This window comes from Miniopterus schreibersii (genome assembly GCF_964146895.1).
Source record: "Miniopterus schreibersii genome assembly, chromosome: 9".
NCBI lineage: Eukaryota > Metazoa > Chordata > Mammalia > Chiroptera > Miniopteridae > Miniopterus > Miniopterus schreibersii.
In genome coordinates, this window is record NC_138118.1 from 40,337,983 (window position 1) to 40,362,493 (window position 24,511).

Sequence of the window (24,511 nt, forward strand, 5' to 3'; positions counted from 1 at the left end):
CTCTCATCATTGATGTTTCTGCCTCTCTCTCTCCCTCTCCTTTCCTCTCTTTGAAATCAATAAAGATATATTTAAAAAATAAATAAATAAATAAAAAATAAAAAATGAACAACAAAGAAAGCCCAGGTTAAGTAGAAAGAAGGAAATAATGAAGATCAGAGTGGAATTAAATGGCAAAGAGACTAAAAAACACTAAAAAACCCCAAAAGATCAATAAAACCAAGGGCTAGTTCTCTGAAAAAATAAACAAAATTGAGAAACCTTTAACCAAAATCATCAAGAAAAAAAGAGGACCCAAATAAATAAAATCAGAAATGAAATAGAAGTAACTGACATTACAGAAATATTAACAATTATAAGAAAATACTTTGAATATGCCAACAAATTGGACAACCTGATAGAAATGGATAAATTCCTAGAAACATACAATTCTTAGAAACAAACATCCAGTCTAATCAGAAAACCTGAATAGACTGATTACAACTAATGAAATTGAAGCAATAACTATAAAAACTCCCAGCAAACAAAAGTCCTGGACCAGATGGCTTTACAGGGGAATTTTAACAAACATTCAAAGACCTAACATTTATCCTTTCTAAACTATTCCAAAAAATTCAAGAGGAGGGCAGATTTCCAAGTTCTTTTTACCAGGCCAGCATTATCCTAATTCCAAAACCAGATAGAGAAAGAAAATTGTAGGCCAATATCCCTGATGAACATAGATGCTAAAATCCTCAACAAATATTAGCAAACCAGATCTAGTAATACAATAAAAAGATCATTCACCATGATCAAGTGGGATTTATTCCAGGGATGCAAGTTGGAACAATATTTACAAATCAATAAATGTGATACACCACATAAACAAAATGAAAGATAAAAATCACCTAATCATATCAATAGATGTAGAAAAAGCATTTGATATAATCCATCACTTATTTATGATAAAAACTCTCAGCAAAGTCGGAAAAGAGGTATCATACCTCAACATAATAAAGGCCTATATGAAAAACCTATGGCCAACATCATATATTTTTTTAAATATATCTTTATTGATTTCAGAGAGAGAAAAGGAGAGGGAGAGAGAGAGATAGAAACATCAACAATGAGACAGTCATTGATCGAGCCCACAACCAGGGCATGTGCCCTGACCAGGAATCAAACCCCGATCGCCTGGATCTAGGTCCATGCTCAACCGCTGAGCCACGCCCAGCTGGGCAACATCATATTTAATAGGCAAAAACTAAAACAGTTTCCCTTAAGATAAGAAACAAGACAGGAATGTCCACTTTCACCACTCTTGTTGAACATAGTACCGGAAGTCCCAGTCACAGCAATCAGACAAGAAGAAATAAAAGGCATCCAAATTGGAAAGGAGAAAGTAAAACTGTCATTATTCAGAGAAGACATGATATTGTACACAGAAAACCCTAAAGATTCCACCAAAAAACTACTAAATCTAATAAATGAATTTGGCCAAGTAGCAGGATACAAAATTACTATCCAGAAATTGGTGGCATTTCTATACATCAACAATGAACTCTCAGAAAGAGAAACTAAGATAACAATCTCATTTAATATTGCAACTTAAAAATAAGGTGCCTATGAATAAATTTAACCAAGGAGGTAAGAGACCTGTACTTGGAAAACTATAGGACATTGAAGAAAGAAATTAAGGAAGATACAAATCAGTGGAAGCATATACTGTGTTCATGGATTGGAAGAATTAACATAATTAAAATATCCATACTACCCAAAGCAATGTATAGATTCAACTCAATTCCTATTAAAATTCCAATGGCATATTTCACAGATATAGTACAAATATTCCAAAATTTTTTATGGAACCAAAAAAGACCCGAATAGCCTCAGCAATCTTTGGAAAAGAAGGTCAAAGTCAGAGGTATCACAATACCTGACATCAAACTCTATTAAAGGCCATTGTAATCAAAACAGCCTGGTAATGACATAAGGACAGGCATATAGACCAAAGTAACACAACAGAGAGCCCAGAAGTAAACCCATGCTTTATGGTCAATTAATATTTGACAAAGGAGGCAAGAGTACACAATGGAGCACAGTCTCTTCAATAAGTGGTGCTGGGAAAATTGGACAGGTACATGCACAAAATGAAACTAGAGCACTAATTTACACCATACACAAGAATAAACCAAAAATGGATAAAAGATTTAAATGTAAGTTGTGAAACTATAAAACTCCTAGACGAAAACACGCAGTAAAATCTTAGACATCTCTCATAGCAATATTTTTGACAATATATCTCCTATGGCAAAAAAAAAAAAATAGGAAAAAATAAACAAATGGAACTACATCAAACTAATAATCTTCTGCACAGCAAAAGACACCATAAACAATATGAAATGGGAACCCACTGTAATGGAGAACATATTTTCCAATGAGGCATCTGATAATACATTAATTTCCTAAATATATAAAGAACTTATATAACTCAACACCAGGAAGACAAACAATCCAATCTGAAAAATGGGCAAAGCACCTGAATAGCCACTTCTCCAAAGAGAACATACAGGTGGCCAACAGCCATGTGAAAAAATGTTCAGTGTCACTAATCATCAGAGAGATGCACATTAATACCACAATGAGGTATCACCCCACACCTGCCAGAATGCATCAATAAATCAACAAACGAGGTTTGGTGAGGATGTGGAGAAAAGGGAACCCTTGTGCACTGTTGGTCAGAATGCAGAATGGTGCAGCCACTGTGTGAAACAATATGGAGTTTTTTCAAATAATTAAAAATGAAACTGCCTTTTGAAACAAGGATCTCACTTCTGGCAACATATACTAAGAATATCAAAACACCAATTCAAAAGAATTTATGCAGCCCTATGTTTATTGCAACGTTATCTACAATAGCCAAGATCTGGACACAGCCCAAATGCTCATCAGTAGATGTGTGGATAAAAAAGCTGTGGTACATTTACACAGTGGAATACTAGGTGGCCCATAAAAAAGAAGGAAATCTTGCCCGGCCGGGTGTGGCTCTACAATTGAGTGTTGACCTAGGATCCAGGCGATCCGGGTTCGATTTCCAGTCAGGGCACATGCCCTGGTTGTGTGCTTTATCCTCAGTCGGGGGTGTGCAGGAGGCAGCTGATCAGTGACTCTCTCATCATTGATGTTTCTATCTCTCTCTCTCCCTCTCCTTTCCTTTCTCAGTAATCAGTAAAGATATATATATATATATATATATATATATATATATTTTTTTTTTTTTTTAAAAAGAAGGAAATCTTTCCTCTTGTGACAGCATGGATGGACTTGAAGAGTATTATGCTTAGTAAAATAAGCCAGTCAAAGACGTTAGATACCACACTTATATATGGTATCTAATGAACAAAATAAACTGATGAACAAAATAGAAACACAGGCATGGATACAGACTTACAGCTGTCAGAGGGGATAGGGGAGGGGGGACTGTATGAAAGAAGGTGAGGGAATTTACCAAAGAACATATATGTATAACCCATAGACACAGATAACAGTGTGGTGAGAACCAGAGGGAAATGGAGAAGGGTTTGGGGACATCTGTAATGGTGTCAACAATAAAGTTAAATAAATAAATACATAAATACATAATAAATAAATAAAATTGAATCTACTTGGAATTTATTTACATGGTATGAGGTAGAGATCTATTTTTGCTTTCAGAGCAGATCATTAATAATGTAAAGTTAGTTTTTAAATAATCTATTATATCCATACAGTTTTAAAATGCTATATTGTATATTCATATTGACATATACTTGGAGCATTTTCTGGAGGATTTCTGTTTTATTTTGTTTCATTATTCTTACACCCTTATTATGTTATATCAGTAGCTTTGTAATAAGTGTTAAGATCTATGCTAAATATCAATTCACTAATATTTTTCAAAAAAATATTTTTCAATTATTTCGTATTTGCTCTCAGTATTAACACTTAAAATCAAGTTATCTTGCCCACACCCAACCCTACACCATAGAACAAAAAAATAAAATGTTATCATAATTCTGATTAAAATTGCAGTCAATTCATATATATGAATTTAAGAAGGATTAGCATATTTATGATATTGAGTTTTATCTTCATAAATATGGTATCTCTATCATTTATCCAGGTTTTATTTCATGCCCTTTAGTAAAATCTTATATTGTTTTCTTCATATAGTTCTCACATTTTCATGTAAATTTAATAAAAGATTTTGTGACTCTTTACTTACTCTTTTGCATTTTATCACATAAATTCTTCATGGTTCATGAAATATAGACAACTCCTAAAGCTCCAAATAATTCTGCTCATGGTGTTGGAATAAGGAGGAAAAGAGGACAAGCTATCGGACAGGAATTGAGTGGGTACCGTTTACATCTATAATAGGTGCAAAAGGTATTTGACAGCTCTAAGTTATAATAACTTGAAATACTGAGTTTTAAAAAAACACACCTTTATGCCCGGCCGGGCGTGGCTCAGTGGTTAAGCATCAACCTAGGATCCAGGCGATCGGGGTTCGATTCCTGGTCAGGGCACATGCCCAGGGCTTGATCAATGACTCTCCTCGTTGATATTTCTATCTCTTTCTCCCTCTCCTTTCCTCTCTCAGAAATCAATAAAGATATATTTTTAAAAAAATAAATAAAAAAAAAATAAAAAAACACACCTTTAAAACAATTTTCTTTTTTATTTACTGTTGACCCCATTCCCATTTCATTGGGTGCTTTGATCTGCTGTGAATGGACAGTTGCCCACCATGACCACCTCATAGTGTCATTCACAGGGGCAGAGGCAGTGTTTGCTCATGGGACTTAAGCTCGGACCTGGATCTGACATGCACATGGGAGTCATCAGGGCATGTCTTCTTTGGGTCCTGGTAGACAGACAACTCATCTGTACTCAGAGAAGCACTCAGCTGCTTCTGACAATTTCTTTTTCCCTGATCCAAGGTAAGTGGCATAAGATTACAGAACAACTTCCAAGAGGATTCTTCTTTCAACATATCATAGAACTAGATATTGTTTATAAATTTTGTTTAAATAAGAAATCTATTTCATAAGAAATAGAATTCTATAAATTTCTTTTTATTCCAGGAAAAGTAATGTCAAATTAATTTCTTACTTTGCATTGCCTGATAAAGAATCACATTGTCAAATCATAAAAGTAGCTTTATTAAAAATGGAGAATTTCACACCTCTCAAGTACATCTGTTTTGGCTGATTTGCATTTTCAGTTACTGAAGAGCTTCCTCCTTTCAGAAACATGTTCCCAACTGCTAAAGGGGCAGCCCTGGTGTTTGTGAGAACAGAAGGAAGGGCCTTTCCTTTAATGCAATCTCTGAGCAGTTTCACACAATTGAACACTTGGAAATAAAAAAGTCTTAATTCTCTGAATACGTTTCCTGGTAATTTAAAAAAGTAGTTGTTTGACCAGTTGAGCTTGATCTCTTCTTTTCCTGCTCTTATTTTTTTCATTTTCTATCAATCCTTTTCAGTGATTACTGACTTATTGGAAAACTGACATCTGGATCAATTTACCTGAGGAAAACATAAAATATTAGAAGCCACAAAACCTATATTTAAGGACTTCCAAAGAAACCCAGATGATCAAATTGTCATTTTTTTTCAATGCTGGTCACGTCATGAAGCTTAAAAGTATGGTGAGATTTTTGTAGGAGCCATAACCAGTGTGTTAGCACAGGATGGATCAAGATATTTGCAGAAGGGACTCAACTCATAGTGATTCCCTCTGGTAAGTAACTTTTTTATATTTTTGTAAAACTGGTAGATGCTATTTAGATAAAACAATTTAGGATCACCCAATCTGACTGGAACATTCTCAAACCTCAGCATATGAACAGCAATTTTGCAGTTACTGGTCACTGTATATGGCAACAAAACTATTCTGTAAACAGTTTACTTACTTCCCTGCTTGTAAGCAGATTGAAATTTTATTCTTAGAATACACATACACAAAAACAGGGTAGACTGAGGCTAGATATTAAAATATTTTGAGTATCATGTCTGTAAACCACTGGTATAAATTATTGGTTTAAGATACTATTCTTGTAGATGGTCTTTTTGTTGAGAGACACTTTTATTAATTATCTCTTCTCTATATGTTAAGATAAAACATATTATACCATTCTCTAAATAATTTGATAAACCTATATTATTGATTTTTATCTCATTCCTAATAGTAGTGCAAAAACTTAGTTCTTACAGTGAGTGAGTAGAGAACATCACAATTTATGCTACCACAAGTCTTGTTATATTGCCTGGAGATGTACCATTTTAATGGAATTATAAACTCAATAAGCCATTTCAGCTCCAAAGTCTATGATAAAAGTCTGCATGGTTTTACATCCTCATTTGTTCGTTTGCTGTCTCAGCAGACATTTGTAGAAGAGAGTTTCTGTGCTGAATGCTGGAAATAAAACAATGAAAAATACATAGTTGCAACACTCACAAAGCTCCTAATCTAGTAAATAACTATTCTAGGTTCTGGCTTGATTGGGCTCCGTGTTCTTTGGCCTATGGCTGCCATAGAGGAAGAAGGTCTTGGGTTCATAAGTTGTTTTCTTTCTTAATTTATGTAAGAGTTGTTGCTTATAAAATACATATATTTTGTTTAGTGGAAGAATTTGATAAAATGGACTCAGACCATCCCATTAAATAGAATGATATTAGCTAACATTGATTCAGGGCATTTATTTACACTATGCTAAATAGCTTCAGTGCCTTATTTCATTCCTCAATAATCCTGTATAGGAGATCCTCTTATTCCCATTTCGTAGATAAGGAAACTGAGGTTTTGAGTAGTTCAGTTATTTGCCTCAAGTCATATGATTAGTTACTATGGCAAAGTTTAGGATTTGATAGAGTGCATGGTCTGGACCATTATGTGATATTAGAAACATTAAGACATGTTTTTATCTTCTGAATATTTAATCTTCTATAATCTGACCTTTTAAATGGACTCTTAAACTAACTGCTTATTAGTAATAGCTCCTAATTTGTATTATTACCCTTGGGTGAAAACAATGCTTCTTCTAATGATGGCACCTCTCTCTCGCCTCAAAAAGATCAAGTAAGTCATGTTGGATATGCATTAATTAAATACTTAAAATATGATTCTTAGGGTATTTCTATAAAATGACAAGTCATTTTGACACCATTCACTCAATTTTTCTTTCTGTATTGGCATCAAATTTGCTAGAAATATTGTAACTGGTAAAAGAACTAAAGCAGTTGTACTAAATTGCATTATTAACTAAATTGCATAACCCAAAGTTGTTTTTCCACTCATGATGGGACAGCTACAGAAATGCCAAACCAAATAGGATCCTCTGATAAGCAACACAGAATTTATAGCCAATGCCCTGGAAACTGTAAGTGTAATAATAAGTCCAAAGAAGCAGTCTTTCAGCAATAAATAGCTTAAGAGACCATCATGAAGAATTATACTCTGTAACAACTCATCTGGTCTATCAGTAAAAAGTGGATTCTAGAAAGAAGTTACTTTAGAATCAATCTAAATACCCACCCTTTAATGCATATCAATAACAAATGCTTGTAAAACATACTGGAATACATCTATTAAATGCTCAAATATATTATTCCTATTACTGTCCCTCTTTTAAAATTAAAGAAATATTAACTCTAAATTATACTCTAGGAAAAAACTTACTTTATACATAAAAACTCTTTAAGAGAGGAGAGGTAGAAGATTCAGGCAAAGTGGTGAGAGAAGATAAAATCATACTCTTCAACATGAGTCGAGACGAGAAAAGATATAACGCAAGGTGCCCAGGCAGAGAGGGGCCAGTTCTTCAGTTCTTGACTACATTCATATCTACTGTGGTCTTGCTTGAGCTTGTGTAATGTTAGCAGGGTCAATTTTTATATATTTATATAAATATTTTAAAAATATGGGCATAATTTTAAAACATAAAAAAGGATATTTCTATAAAGGTTTTTCAGATAATGGACAAATAAAAGTCAGAAGAATGAAAATATTTGGTCCTGGCACACAGCTCATTGTTACAAGTAAATTTTCTTTAAATTCTTCAGTTAAGGTAGGGAATGCAGGTGCTGCAGGGTAGGTGCTGGTGCGGGCTCAGGATTGTTGGATTCAGTTCCAGTTTGGTCGCAGACCATGGTGATTTCCAGAGAAGTTAATGATTCCATCCAGGTGTTTGGAGGCAGTTGTATCCTGACCTAGCATGGGGGACATTAATAAGGAGTTAACTAGTGAGAGCAACTGTGGGTCCCTAAAGGGTGGAGATGTTAGGTCCACTTGGTATTTTTATGTTGAAAGATTTTTAAAGAAGTTTATATAATCTATTTATTTGATACCAAAAATAACCAATAGAACAAATGGAAAAAAATTTGTTACATTTTTTTGGTCAGAGGATGATTAATATCAAAACATTTAACTGTGTGATCATATGTAAGAAATGTCATGAACTGGACTTGCTTTTTCTAAATTCAGCCAGTAAATTTGTTCATTCATCATTAGCCTTAAATCTGAAATCTTGCCTGAATCATGAAGAACATTTCACAAGGATGTTCTAGCCTACCAGATCCATTCAGATGAAGCTTTTCAAAGAATTTTCACAAAGTTAATAGAGCATTAAAAAAACTGAAATGATATATATTGGTTTCCTTAGTGATTGTGGTCATATGAACAAATGAATTCATGAATTGAAAAGCAACTTCCTGGTCATCCTTTTTCCAATTGACTACATACTCAATGTAAATTATAGCAATAAATTAATAATGGTGATACAGATATAATTCATGAGGGTCCTGAAAAATGTTTTTAGGAGAGTGGAGCAGAGAAAATGATAAGCTTTGATTCTAGGCCTATCACTTTCTATGTAATCATTCTTTAGCAAATAAAGTTTGATTCACTGGTTATTGCTTTATTAAAATTATAATCATAATATGTGCCTATTATGAAAACATTTTGTAAAATACAAAAAATATGGAATAAAAAGAAAGCATTTTTCTCAGTCTATTGAGACCCTGCTTCCAGGTGTATCCTCTGTTTGACTCAAATAAATTTTTAATAAAAATTCTTGCCCCAGTGTGCAACTTGGTTGGTTAGAGTGTCACCCCCATATGCCAAGGTTGTGGGTTCAATCCCTGGTCAGGGCACATACAATAAGCAACCAATGGATGCATAAAGTGGAACAACAAACTAATGTTTCTCTATCTCTCTCAAACCAATCAATAAAAAAATTCTCTATAGGTTTTCATGGAGATGTAAAATATAGCATATGGAATATAGTTAATAATATTGTAATAACTATGCATGGCATCAGGTGGTTACTAGATTTATCAAAGTGATCACTTTGTAAGTTATATAAATGTCTAATCACTATGTTTACAGTTGAAGCTAATATAATATTATATGTCAACTATAATTGAAAAATTTTAAAAACTATAACAAATTTTAAAAAATAAAATAAAATTTAATATTGACATATCACTTTTACTATTTTGATACATTTCCATTTATTCTATATATGCAACAACCATCTCAAGTGGATGTTGTGGGAATTAAATGAAATTAAATATGGAAATAACCTTCCACAAAGGTTGGGATATGGTCAGTGACAAAAATGTGAATTCTCCAGAATTCAGATTACCACCCACTGGAGTTCTTTATGAAATCAGGAGTACAGATAAATATGTTAATTCTTATCTAGTCCACAGGTCACTTTAGAACAAATGGTCAGTATTTGCAAAATACTTTCAATTTCTAAGGCTAATTGTTACCTGCTTCAAAAAAATGATTAGAATATAATAAGCATTATCTCAAATACTGTTAACCTAAATATAAGGTGACCTCTCATTTTCCAGTAGAAATATCTAGAAGAAAGAGAGGGGACAAGGGTTTGATATTTGCATATATAAATTTATAGTGATATATAGAAAAGTCAAGTATCCACTTTATAATAATTAGTGTCTTAATTAGATTATAGCTACAAAGTTAAAAATTATACCAAAACAAATATCAAGTGTGAAATACCAATACAAATTATATCAATATAAATAAATCATGCATCTAAAACATCTACTTTATTTTAGAGCAATTTCTAAGTTACTGAGTGTCTGTTTTGGGATCCCTACATGATGATGTCACTGGAAATTTAATATGAAGAGATAATTATCATTTACAAAATGAAAGAAAATAACTTTTCTTTTTTCTGTTATTCTATACATATGCGATGTAAAGCATAAACTGTAGAGGCTTTAGTCCCTAGTAATTTACCAAATCCATGTTAAATTTCTGTATTGTTTATTGCCAGTGCTAGCTCTAAAAGTATTGAGTTTTTAAAATAAATTTTAAAAAATTAATTTATTTTAGTTTGACATCTAAGTAGTATTTTTTATCAAAGCAGAGTATTGGAAGATTATATTTTAATATAAGAAGTTGCACAAGGACTGAAATACAAAACAATCCCTGTTTTGTGAGGGATCTTTTTGGGAAAGAAAGTCTCACCGTATGTGCTGGCAGTTTCAGTCTGTTTGAATTCCACATGTTTTGCATCTGTATCACAGAGCTAGGATTTACAAACATATTCTTTCATCTCTCATGTTGTCTTTGAGTTAGATCGTATTCAACTATCAACTGCATGCATAGAAAAAGAAACAATCTATAATGCACAAACTATTTGTAATTCATTTAAACTGCCTATTTCCAAAATCTATTTGAGAAGACCTAAATCAAAGTTATAGTCAGACCATAAAATAAAAATAGAAGATCAAAACACTAAAGAAAGCAGAAGGAAAAAGGCCTGCAATTATCCAGAAGAAGCATGGGGTAAAATTTTATGCTCAAAGGTCAGTTATGTCAGTTATATCTCAATTTTTAAAAAGTGAATTTTAAAAAAAGAAAAAATGTAGAAAAAACTGCACTTTTTGTTAAAACATACTTTTGTTAATTAATAAAATGAAGTACTCCAAATTCAAACATGATATGTTTTTCCCACTATAAAATTAGAAAATGATTTCAAAACATGAGTTCTTTAGGAGGAAAGGGAAGTAAAAGTGAATATTATCTTTGACATTCTTTTTGTAAAATGGAAGAAATGGTCTTTAAACAAACCCATTCTACACTACCACTGCATCAGTGTTATGGGCATTATAGCATTTGACATTATTTATAGATGTTGAACTTCAGCAGGTATGGCCAGGCAGGTAATGTTTTAGTGATCTAACGGGACAATAGGAGGATTTGAGGACAGGTATCCTGCCATTTCTCTTGTCATTCTGGCTTGAAAGCCCATTGCCAGGAGCTTCAAGCTGAACTTTCAGCATGAGCTGGAAAGATGTCAACGTGAGGTTGAAATTTCTAGTGAAAGCTTGGAATGTTAATAGATTGTCCTGTTTGTTGACTGGGGAAAGAGCTATTTGTTTTGGACAACACAAGTGAAGCAGTTCTCATATCGACCTCGTATTATTAGGCTTTAGCCAATGTTTCCTTTGACTTTCCTAACACCAGAAATGCAGGTAAGACAAGACAAATGACTGCTTATTAACCAAGTGTATGAAAGGCACATTTCCAGTGATGATGGCTTTGAGAATTCCAGACATATTAGAAGAAAGTGGGATGCATTGCTAGGATTTACCTGCAACCTCAAAGTGCTGAACTCCTGTTAGTAAGGGCAAGGTTTGGTCCCATGAGATTAAAAAGTCAGGTTGGAGCACAAAGTCATCACAATCAAATGGCTAATAATTATTATACTCTCTTATTTCCATAGCATTTTAAATCAAATTGCTTTTCAAACTTTGTTTCATTTTGGTCTCACTTTGACACTAGTAGTGATGTTGAATGGATTTTCACTAACATCATTGCATTCAGATAAATTAAAGCACCAACAACTTTTTTGTTCAGCCACAGAACTTGTTATGAGCAAAATGAACCAGAACCAGAACACTGATCACTTGAAATGATAGTTCCACTAGCATTTGAAAAACTCAGAGAAGCTAAATTCGTGAAAAGTTGTTGTTGTTGCTTTGTTAATCCTCACCCGAGGATATTTTTCTATTGCTTTTCAGAAAGAGAATGGAAGGGAGGAAGAGAGGGAGAGAGAGACAGAGAGAGAGAGAGACAGAGAGACATCTATGTGAGAGACACATGGATTTGTTGCCTCCTGCATGCGCCCCAACTACGGTTGGGGAGCAAACCCGCAACCCAGGTATGTGCCCTTGACCAGAATCGAACCTGAAACCCTTAGGTGCACGGGCCGATGCTCTAACCACAGCACCACACCAGCCAGGGCAGTCTAAAGTTTTTGATACTGGTTGAATCACTGTGGAAATATGATAGAAAGCTGTTTGGTGATGGAACAAAACTTGTCGTTACAGGTAGGTATCAGAAGAATGCAATTTTTCAAGGTAATAGAGGGAAAGCAAGAAACAATTAAATTGGAATAACAGTAAAAATATTTAGATAAGACAGGAATATGATGGGGATTAGATGTAGAAATCTTAGTAGAGATTGTAAAACAAGTCCTCAAAGGTATGCATAGACAACATTGTGCAAATATTGTAACAGGATTTGGCTTTTGTGTATATGTGGACTTGTACAAAAGGGTCAGATGTAATGTATGCAATTATCATGGAAGTGTTGGGCCCAAGGATAAAGTTTATTATTATAGGTCAGTTTGTGAGTTGACACATTTCCTTTTCTGATGGTGGAAAGATGTTGTGAAAGAGCCTGGTCTTTGGAGTCAGGATGGCATGGAGCTCTGGCTCCACTACTTACTGTTTATGTGAACGTGGGCAATTCCTCTGGCCTTAGTTTCTTAATTCATAAAATGGAATATGCTTGTATAGACAGGTTTATGAGAATTGATTGAGATAGCATGAATGAAGTACTTGCACATTGTCTAACATATAATAGGTGCTAGAGAGGTGTTCTGTCAATTCAGATATAAAAGAAAATTGTATATAGTATAAAGAGTTGTTTGCAGCCAATAATATTGACAGAGCAGAAACTCCCCAGAGAATTCAGCTGTACTTCTAACTACTCATAAAAATATTAATTTGGAAGTATTGGTTTCTTTTTACCACCACTTTTCCCTCACTTGGCAAGAAAAATAAGATTAACGTGTTTGTTTTTAATTTTTATTACTGGTCTATGTGCTTTAATTCTTAATCCCTTATCTTAATTGATATTATTTCTAAAAACAACATTTATTAGCCCTAAAATTTATAGCCAATAAGTTTCAGTTTCATGCTCATATTTATCAAAAAAAGTTTAAATTCATACAGAAAATAGCCAATATGAAAAGTCAATTAAATATAGTTAGAAATGTCATAAGTTTGAAATTCATATACAACCATAAAAGAGCTATAACTGCTTATTCGATACAAGAAAAAAGACAAGAAAAAATAGAGAACACTTAATATCAATGTAGGTATGAAATATCATACTTTCAATTGAAAATGTAGTTAGCATTTATATAGAATTTAGAAAATTTATATAGAATTTATATTGCTACATCTTAATAAATATGAACTACTTAGGCAATTTAACTCAGATGTATTATTTGGTTATGCAAATAAGTATATATAAATTTATTGGAAGGCTTATGTATTTTTTAACCTGGTTTCTATTATATGTACCATGAATAAGATTTTGACCATAAAAAACACTTAATAAGTTTTACTAAGACTGTTTAAAGAAAAAACATGTAATACAATGATCTAAAATATAAGTACTAACCATAGATAATCAAGTACACTATTTAATACTCAGTTAACTATTACATCAAGAAAGATATGGAAGTTCAATATTCACTTTATCTTGAAAAGAGTGACACAAATAATCTAGCTAAGGAAAAGGAACAGTCGATAAGAATAGTGTTTTTACACAAAAACATTTCAGGTTTGTCATTTGATTTTCAATTTCTTTAATATAATGAATCAGAAGAATAACTATGAAGAAAAAAAGTTCCTAAGATGAAAATTAGATTCTTTAATATATTAACTAGGGAGTAAAATTATGTAAATATAATGTAAAATTGAAAAATTATTGTTTTATATAACATGCTTTTTAAGCTTAAAACAAAGTATATGGTTAGAGAAATACACAATGTCTTACTGTTATAATAAATAAAATACTATTGCACTAAAAGCAAGGTGTATAAAATTAAATAAAGCACATTATGACCTAATTATGTTTACAACATTATTTAAAAACCTAACATTGTTTGCTTACTGATTTAGTAAAAAATCAGGAGCTTTGCTTCACAGTCAGAAATTCTCAAGAATTTTTTTCCTTTTCTTCTCAAATGAGAAATACAATTAATTTTTCTTAAAAAATTGCCCATTGATTTATTAAACTAACTCCAATCTAGTCCAAAGAAAATATAGTAAGGAATTTGTGTTTTAATTGGAAATCAAATTGGAAAGTATTTCAACAATTATAATTTTAATCATTAGATTAACAATAAATGTATAATCAAGTAAAATTAAAGTGTTCACATGACATGCCATGTAAATAGATGTTTTGTTATACTGACACCATATCTGCAAGAAACTCTAGACCCATAGCTTTTAACATTACTCCAATTATATATGCAAGAAACTCTAGACCCAGATGAAAACAAAGAAAATGATGGAGCTCTAAAATAGCTCGGCAGCCTTATAGGGTAGATAAAAATTTTAGGAGAGACACTCAGGGTCAAAATACAGTTTATTTAAAGTATGGTATAATGGTCATATTTAGACTTCAAATGAAATTCCCAAATAAAATGTGCTTTTGGGGAACTTTTACAAAGGCAAAGCAAAATTCTGTCAAGGGCATTTACTTGATAGATTAATAGTAGTGTTTTGAAAATAATCAATAAAAAATTTATTAGAAGTTTTGGAAATATTGCTATTTTGCTTCTAAATTCAAGGAAGGCATCATAAATAATTTTTAGGTGCAGTTTTCAATATTGCCCTAAAAAAATCTGAAGTGGTTCATATGTGAAGTCAACTAGCAGTACTGTATTACTTAGGAATTGGGCATGGGGTACATATTTGAAGCTAAAAGAATAACTTGATAAAATAAGTACATGTGGAAGTAGATTCCCAGTAAAACAAGTGGCTGTATTGTTTAAAAAGAAATGAAAAATTTCCTCCTGGCAGTTATTGTTATGAAAAAAAGATAATATGGTGCATTTCAGAATCAGTTAAAGGGAGAGTGAGTTTCCATTACAGAACATGAGGATGTGTGGCCCAAAAAAGCTTAAGTTACAAAATTCATGGGATGGGACAGGGATGTACTTTCATATTTTTATTGAACTTAATGGAGTGACATTGGTTAATAAAATTATACAGGTTCCAGGTGTACAATTCTATAAGACATCATCTGTACTTTGTATTGTGTTTTCACCACACCAAGTCAATTCCCCTTCCGTCACCACTTATCGCCCCGGTGCCCTCTTCTACCTCCCCACCCCCCTTTCATTCTGGCAATCACTAGACTGTTGTCTGTGTCTGTTTTTTATTTTATTTTTTTATTTTTTGCACTTTAGAAGCCACTAAGATTCTCATCTGAAGAGAGATCATCTCCTCCCCTATTCCTCTGTCTTCACCATCCTCCCTCAGCCTATGACATGAAAGAGATTAAAAATGAATAAATAAATAAGTTCACAAATGTTGAAGCAGTTAAACCTCCAACCCCATTTTAGCATGTGGAGAAGGAACAAAGGCCAAGTTTTAATTCAGGCTGTGCCATTTAATAGCAGTGACTTTGGGCAAGTTATGTAACCTCTTTTCACATCGGAAAGTAAGAACAATACGAGGACCTCACAGGACACAGTGCTGTGGGCGAGAGGCCGTCACAAGCACTAGTTCAGTGGCAGCTTTCCATCGCTTTCCCTCCTTTTCCTGTGTGTGTTGTTCCAAACCACACAACGTTTGTTTCTCTGATTCCTAATTGCTATTCTATTCCCCCCACAGACAGAAGCCTCAATTCAGAGCTCTTCTCCCCCAAGCCCACTATTTTTCAACCTGCAATTGCTGAAATAAACCTTCATAAGGCTGGAACATATCTTTGTCTTCTTGAGCAATTTTTTCCTGACGTTATCAAGGTGTACTGGAAGGAAAAGAATGGCAATGCAATTCTGGAATCTCAGCAGGGAAACACCATGGTGACTAACGACACATACATGAAATTCAGCTGGCTGACTGTGACTGAAAAGTCAATGGACAAAGAATACAAATGCATAGTCAAACACGAGAATAATCCAAGAGGAGGTGATCAAGAGATCCTTTTTCCTTCAATAAAGAAAGGTATGTGTGTGTGTGTGCATATACATATATGTGCCCCAAAGGGAAGATATATATATCTTCCTTAAACGTTGCTACATTTAATAGTAGCATAAATGTTCTACCATTTCCCCATAGAATTAAAATAGTGTAGGCTTTGGAACATGAAAAGATAAAGAAATTAAAAATTTTACTTTTCTCAGACTCAGTTTTATCACCCAAAATATTAAAGTCACATGACTTTTCTTAGGGTTGTTGAATGGATTTAATGAAACAACATACATGAAAGTACCTAGCAATTTAGCACACAAGAAATGCTCAGAAAGAGATTCCACTTTTGATGATCTAACTTGATCAGGAAATAAGAACAATCACACACCTTTCAGGGATTTTCTACTCAGCAAGCAAACTCACTTGCACTTCAGCCTTGCCGTACTCAAAGTATAACCCATAAACAATGAGTCGTTAGGTGACAGATGGTGTCCCTCTGAGGGAGTTGGATCAAGGTTCAACAGAAATAGAATAATTTAGCCCTGAAGTTCTATTATGGTCCTAGGTTTTTCAGATCTGTATTTTATATACCACTTCAAGTAAATTTCATGATTAAAGATTGGGTGAGGCTAATGTGTAGAAACATATTTCCATTCTACATAATGAGTGCATGTCTTGCCATTGGTATTGCAGCTCAACAAATGTGTAGGTGCAGTACTAGCATGTGCCAGGCCAGGATGAATCTCTGTTCTAAGGAGGATATACACAGGAAAGAGAATATAGTCTTTTCCTAAACATTCAGGGTCACCCGAGATTCAGGCACAATATCCCAAAGAAGTGCCTTTGATTCAGATGCTGTACATATTTAGACAGTGTGGGCAGAGGGCTGAATGTGCCATGGCTCCAGCAATGGTCCTATGACTCACTAGACTCAGGCCGTAAAGTCCTGAGTATTAACATAACAGAACAAAGGCCCCATAAGAAGGAATCAGTTGGTACTTTACCCTGTGGTTAACAAGCCCTTTTTAAGCAGTGGGGAAAAAGCATTTAAGATGTGCTAAGATCTTTGCTCTGTACCAGTCTGCATTTCTGAAGTAAGTCTTTATCTTCTTGGACCTGAGTTTCCCCAAAGATCAAATCAGGCTCCAACACTTGCCTTGGCTTTCTTCTGGGGTTGTGATGAAGAGGAAATGAAATAATGTCAGTGAAAATACTTGCTTTTGAAAATGTAATTTCCTAAAACTAAGGTAAGATAGACAAAACAGCCCTAATTCTCCTATTTCTGTGGCTACGAAACAGAGAGAAAGCAAATATGTAAAGCACAAGTTTAATATAACCACTAGGCTTAAATGTCCTATTAGGTTTTGATTTTTCTAGTGATCAGGGATAACTATGGTAAAGGAGAGAAGATCTAGTTTACAAGGTGTTTTATTTGGCATTTAATTTCTGAAACAAATGTCTCCTTTGGGCTTCTCATAGTAACAAAGCTAACAAGGGTATTTCTGTTAATGTCATTCTGCAGCAAATTTCTCATGCTGATTTTTGGAAGTTTTTTGTTTGTAGTTTTTTTTATAAAAGCTAAAAATATAACATGGAGGAAGCACAAATCAATGAAGTGACTTTGAAGAGAGATGAAACTAATCTGTTCCAAGTTTTTGACCAGATTAAGAAAGAGAATTGGTATACATACACAGATTTTATTATGAAAAATTGTTACATTATTGTTTTTACCTCAATCAATGCATGGTGATAAGAACTTTTTATTTAACTTTAAATGAATAAAGTCACTATAAGAAAAATAAAGAGACTTTTAAGACACAGTAAAGTGAGTCTTTGGGGATATTTTAACATGATTATACTAACATTTTCAATCTTGGGATTTGCCCCAAAGCCTATACCTCACACCCATTATTTTTTTAGAGCACACCAAAAAAAGACCTTGCTGAGTACATAAAATTGCACTCCAGAACCGCATCCACATGGGCAGGACACACCTCGTAGAAAAAGAAAAACCAAAGCAACTATTGCAACTGTGTTCCTCCACCCAACTGTCAATGATCTTTTTAAGAAATTCTGCCTTTGTATGTATATTTGCCTCTTTTTAAACATTGCAGATAAATACAACTCTCACCTCAGATTTTATATATTCAGATAATTTTAATGTGACTTGGCTTATCTTTTTATTCCTGGAAAGAGTTGCACTGAAATGCCAAGTTCCTGTAATAAAAAAATCATTTGCTAAGCATAAGTAAGATATCTGGAAGAGAATATGTCTTTAGTGTCTACAATGGTGGAATTATGTTGCTTCTCTATAGATTATTTCTATTTCTATGGATTATTTTTACAGGATACTTTCCACATGTTCTCTTCCATTTAATCTCCTACAACCATCCCTTGAATGCTGGCTCTTGCCAGTCACTGGCGTGACTCTCAATAAGTCACTAATACTTTCTAAGCCTCAATTTTCATTTGTAACATGGGGTCCTCCAAAATACAACTCACTTCAGCATTACTAGGGGATTAAATAAGATAATGCATGTGAAGCATTTAACATGCACTGTGCCACACAGCCTTGCACAGAAACAATCACTTAATAGACATTATATCTTATTAATATTGTTGTCATGTCCACAAACACAACTGCAGAAAACTATACATGTGAACTGGGGATATTGGGGAAATGCATGATTTGGAAAAGCATGCTTGATGGGAAATTTGCTTAAACCAGATTACTTTAAACATGTAAGATTCTGTTGTGGGTTCTATGATTAAACACATTTATTTAGGTAGCAACTGTTCATGTCAGCAGTGTGTGCTGAAGATTGTACAGCAGCTCTTTTCTCTATTTATTTTTTCTATTCAACAAGTATTTATTGAACAGCTACTTTACCGCAGGCACTGTGCTAGGAGCAATGAATGCAGGAGGAAAACAGGTAGTCTTCAATAGTACTCTCCAGGTATGATTAAAAGTTAAAATGTATCCTTCATGACCTTTAATATCTTCATATGCAGAAACACACTATATGAATTAGATCTACTGAATTACATAGTGTCTGAGCAACTATTCCTGGAATTGTGGGGCTCGTATTTTTAATGGCTTTCTGTTGGCAGATTCTATCATCTATCTATCGTCCATCTATCATCTATCTATCATCTATCTATCATCTATCTATCTATCTATCTATCTATCTATCTATCTATCTATCTATCTATCTATCTATCTATCTATCTATCTATCATCTATCTATCTATCTATCTATCATCTATCTATCTATCTATCTATCATCTATCTATCATCTATCTATCTATCATCTATCTATCTATCTATATCTATCTATCATCTATCTATCATCTATCTATCTATCTATCTATCTATCTATCTATCTATCTATCTATCTATCTATCTATCATCTATCTATCTATCTATCATCTATCTATCTATCATCTATCTATCTATCATCATCTATCTATCTATCTATCTATCTATCTATCTATCTATCTATCTATCTATCTATCTATCTATCTATCATCATCATCTATGATCTATCTATGATCTATCTATGATCTATCATCTATATCTATCATCTATTTAGCTATCATCTATCATCTATCTATATTTATCATCTATCATCTATCTATATCTATCTACCATCTATTTATCTATCATCTGTTATCTATCTATATCATCTGTCATCTATCATCAATCTATCTATCTACCTATCATCTACCTATCATCTATCTATGTGTTTGTCTATCCAGACACACACACACACTGTCAAATAATGGTTAAGGACAATTCATTAATAGTTGCTCTCATTTCTTGTAGAGGTTGCTGCTATTAATCCTGCAGTAAAAGCTTGTCTGGAAGACAAAGAGGGTAAGTGTTTGCATATGTTTGCCTTTGTGTCAGGCTATAGCATTTTTGCCCTTCTGATCAACTTACATTTTGAACTTCTCTGGCTTAAGGTAGAAAAATCAGAATGGCTTGATTTTGCAGAATAGACTGAAAGATATTTTAAGTCAACCCATCATTTCCTATTAGTCACCTTAACAGAGTAAATGCTAGGTTTTGGTATGAGATGACTGTAAATTAGAGGGTGCAGTGATATGCTCAGAATTATTTCAAGACTGGATTTTATTCATTTGTGTGGCTTTTGTTTCTATTGACTAGGGAACACATGATATCAAGATGCTTCTAGAGCTTTTAAGTCTTTGTTCCTTGTAGTAGTTAGTAACATGAACTGACATTTACTGAGAAGTTCTTATACAGAAAGCATAGTGTTGTGTTTTGAATGCATTTTCTTGCCTCATAATACTCCTGTGAAGTGGTACAATATATTTTCCCCCATTTTACAGATGAGAGCAATGAGCTAAATTAAGTCCCTTACACCATGCCACACAGATAGATCTGGGGTTTCAACCCAGACCATCTGAGTCAAGAGTTCATACACTTACTCAGTTCTCTATTGTTCCTCCAAGAGCCGAGTCATAGGTCAGGAAAACCTAAAGCTAAGACCCTGTGACACAATGGATGCATGGCTGGGAGAGGGCTGAGGGCAGTGCACGGGCTTCTGAGTACTACGGACTGGACTTCAACCCCAGCTCTTTTAATTATTAATTGCATGAATATGGGTACTTACATTTTCTGGGACATTCAGGAAAGACAGGTCAGTGAGCCATATAACCTCCTAAAGTTTCAGAGAATTTGGATTCATCACTTTCTTCCAGTTAACATAATGCCCTCTACTAAAACGTCACACCCACCCCATTGCGACCACCACCAAATTTTCATGGATTGTACCCTTAGTGGAAATCATATTGCATGTACATGTAATGACCCAGATACTTCTAAATCAGCAACTCAACTTTATTCTTAAGCTTAACCCTTTGATGTCTGGGGTGTTATTTATTGCACTTGGAGATACAGAATTACAGAGCAACTAATGTGATTTGCAAATTCATGCTGCCGAGATTGAAGTCTGTTTTCTGGTACTTACTAAATGCATGACATCAGGCAAAGTACTTCTCTTTCTGGCCTCAATTTATTTATAAAATGGGAATTAAAATAGGTTATTGTAAAAAGTATATAAGATTAATGCTTTGCATACAAAGCTCTCAGAGTGTTTGGCATTTGGTTAGTGATTAATGAATATTAGCTATTATTAATTAGAGACATGGTGGGGGCGAAGAAATGCTAAAAGTTATTTGCCACAAATAATTTCTGCTCATTAGACTCACTCATTAAAAAAGCAACCTTAGTTTTTAATATTTTGGAGTGTTCTCAGTGAATTTAGCAGAGGTTGTTGATTGACTTGAGTTGCAAGCTGGATTCTACGTTGTCTTGGTGGTGGTGGTAGATGTTTGTTTATTGTGGGGTTTGATGGTGCAACAGTGTCACTTTAATGTAGATCATAAGAAGTAAATAATTGTGACCCTTAATATTTCCTACCCTTTCAAAAGAACAGGCGAAACTAATCAAATTACTTCTCCTAGATACACTGCAGCTGCAGCTCACCAATACCTCTGCCTACTACACCTACCTTGTCCTCCTTCTCAAGAGCCTGGTCTACTTTGCCATCATTTCCTCCTGTCTGCTTAGGAAAACAGCAGTCTGTGGCCATGGAAAGAGTTCATAGCATGGCACAAAAGGATCAACTTTTCTTTGTTGTTTTTTTTGTCCCTGAACATGTCTGCTAAGGATCTAGCTGGACTTTCTTTCTGGGTTTGGATTATTTCAGTTCACATGTGCATTTTTCTATTATGTCATTATTGCATAACAGTTTGGAAACCACTGGACAAAAGAAAATTTCACTCTGTAACAATAACAGATTCTGCCATTACTCAGGGGCAGGGCCAAAGGATACCCTTTAGACCCACTTTTCCCATAATCTCCATCAGCTCCTCTAGCCAACCCAAATGATCATGCCTTCTGAGTACAGATAGCACCCATCTTCTAGTCACATTCCTTAGTGCTCCTTAACCAGATAACTGCCTTGAAGCTTTTCATTTTACACACCTGGAAGCTGCCATCTTTGCTACTTGAATTCTGTATTTTGTTTTTCATGATAGGACAATAAAATTTTTTAAAAAAATCAAAAGTCTGTTTTGGTCTATGTACTTTAATTTAATAAATCAAATTGAAAAGTCCAAGATAAGAAAGAGCATGGCAAATGAACTATCAAATTCAGCATCGGCATAATGCTCAACACTACATTTCTAGTTCTTTCCCTGGGACAGTAGTTATGATGCTTCCTTTGGGGTACTGGTTCCAAGGGGAGCCAGGACCAAATGAAGGTGCCCAGGTTACTTCTCTTTCAAAGGTCAACATATTCATACTCATTTTGTTTGGTAAATTCCAATGGTGACACTGTAGCATCTACCATGATTTGCAGTGTGTGCTCAGGTCTGTACTAATGTTTCACAAGCATCAAGTTTCCTGATCCTCACAATAACCCCATGAGAACTGCACTGACACTGGAAAGGCAGTGTGGTGAGGGGTGAAGCACGTCTACTCTGAACCCTAAGTGCCTGGATTTGAATCCCGGGTCTAGCATGGGTATCTGAGTGACCTTAGACAAACTCTTTGAACTCCATGTGTCATAATTTTCTCATTTGTAAAATGAAGTTACAGTGACTGGTCTCCTCCAATTGTGTGAATTAGATGAGTTAATAATGTTTGGTACATGTAAGTCCTCAACAGCATTAGCAGCTACTGTTAGTAGTGTGGAAGAAAAGGGGCCACATGCTAAACCTGACTAGCTCAGGGAAGGCCTGCGTGGCGGCCTTGCAAACTCAAGAGACCTAAGGTAACCACAAAGGATGTTCTGAAATTAAAACTTTTTAACTAAAAAGCAGTTTATGATGGTAGTCATGTCCTACCGTCATCTTCCCTGACAAGAGTCACTCTTCACCTTAAGTGAGCCTGCCTATTATCTTTCTGCATCTATGATGACGTATTGTTGGAATGTCAAAGTAATTTTCCTTTTTCCAGACCCCTCAAAGTACAGGCACCGCTCTGTGGAGACCACAAATCCCCACGGTTATTGAGTTAATTGTTGACTGTGACTATCCTGCACCCACCTAAGTAAAAGAAGAGTGTGTCTATCATTTTACTGTTCGTCCAATCCCAGAGGTTTCCCCACTTTGCCTTCTCCCGCCTCCCTAATCTGTCACCAATGAATTTCATGTAATCCATTTACGTCTCCTCTTTTTATTGCAACGTATAAAACAAGGTTTGAATGTTTCTTACATTAATAGTAGCTCTACTTTAGAAATAATAGATCACACACACACTGACAATCATCTCTAATCTTATTTCCCTGAAGAGAGGTTACATGTGGATGGAATAGGAACTCACTGAGTTTTTACTACAAACCAGTCAATCCCATTAATCCTCTCAGAGCCCTTGGAGGTGGGTCCACAGTTTACAGATTGGAGAGATTATGTTATCTGCTCATGGTCACCAGTTTGTAAGTAATTGTCGCTTGAAGCCAGGTCTCTCTAAACTCAGAGCCCATATTCTGTTACCTGGTATCATGTGGCTTCCCATTCGCCTACTTTCAATTGGGAAGAACAAAACAAAACATGCTCTGCCTCTTTACTAAAGGCATTCTCCAAGGAGTCTGTGAGAATTTTCTTAAGGATTGCAGGTGTATCTATATTTTCTCCTCATGTATATACTCTGGTAGAACCAAAATTGCTCCCTTGATTATCAAAAGTATGGAAATTCTGCCTTATTTTATGTGTGTCCTAGACTTGCAGCTGCTCTTTTGGGGTGCTAATGAAATGAGAGTTTCAGGCAGAGCAGGGTCTTTGATGGTGCTCTCTGGGTACACCATTCAGACACTCCACCTCCTCCCTTACACTGAATGGGCCCAAGGTCCTCAGAATCACCCTGTGGAAGCCTGTGATATGTCCATGGGCATTTCTGAGGTAGGGGGTGGGTATGCTCCCTTTTTGGTCCAGTATTTTTCCACCACAGCAAGACTGTCACATGGCATGGTGGGAGGAACACTGGACCAGAAGTTTCACCTCGCACTCCGTAGTTAGAGCCTCGGTTACTTGGTCTAGCTCTAACTAGCTGTGGCATTTGTTCTTGACCATGTCATATTGCCTAAGTTTACCAATCTTTAAAAGAAAGTGTTCAATTTAAATAATTTCTAGCACAACTTACAAATTCATTGATTAACATCCTAATGAAGTAATAGCGAATGCTTGCATAGTGCTGAGCA

General features: G+C 34.5%; 1 protein-coding gene across 5 annotated transcripts in view; it reads left to right on the forward strand.

Moving 5' to 3' along the window:
- Positions 1–22,366, forward strand: part of TARP (TCR gamma alternate reading frame protein) — a 35,966-nt gene extending 13,600 nt beyond the window's left edge. Inside the window, exons 3-6 of one of the 5 annotated variants that reach the window (XR_013999548.1) lie at positions 12,355–12,392; positions 15,981–16,313; positions 20,107–20,157; positions 21,774–22,365. Coding sequence is in view for 4 of the 5 variants with exons in the window: in XM_081147121.1 (XP_081003247.1) it covers positions 5,700–5,763; positions 15,981–16,313; positions 20,107–20,157; positions 21,774–21,916 (591 nt within the window). In the remaining variant the exon portion in view is untranslated. Of the gene's footprint in view, positions 1–5,697; positions 5,764–12,354; positions 12,393–15,980; positions 16,314–20,106; positions 20,158–21,773 lie in introns of those variants that run through there. The other 4 variants (XM_081147122.1, XM_081147124.1, XM_081147121.1 and 1 more) reach the window with 4 other exon arrangements.
- Positions 22,367–24,511: the final 2,145 nt, after the last annotated feature.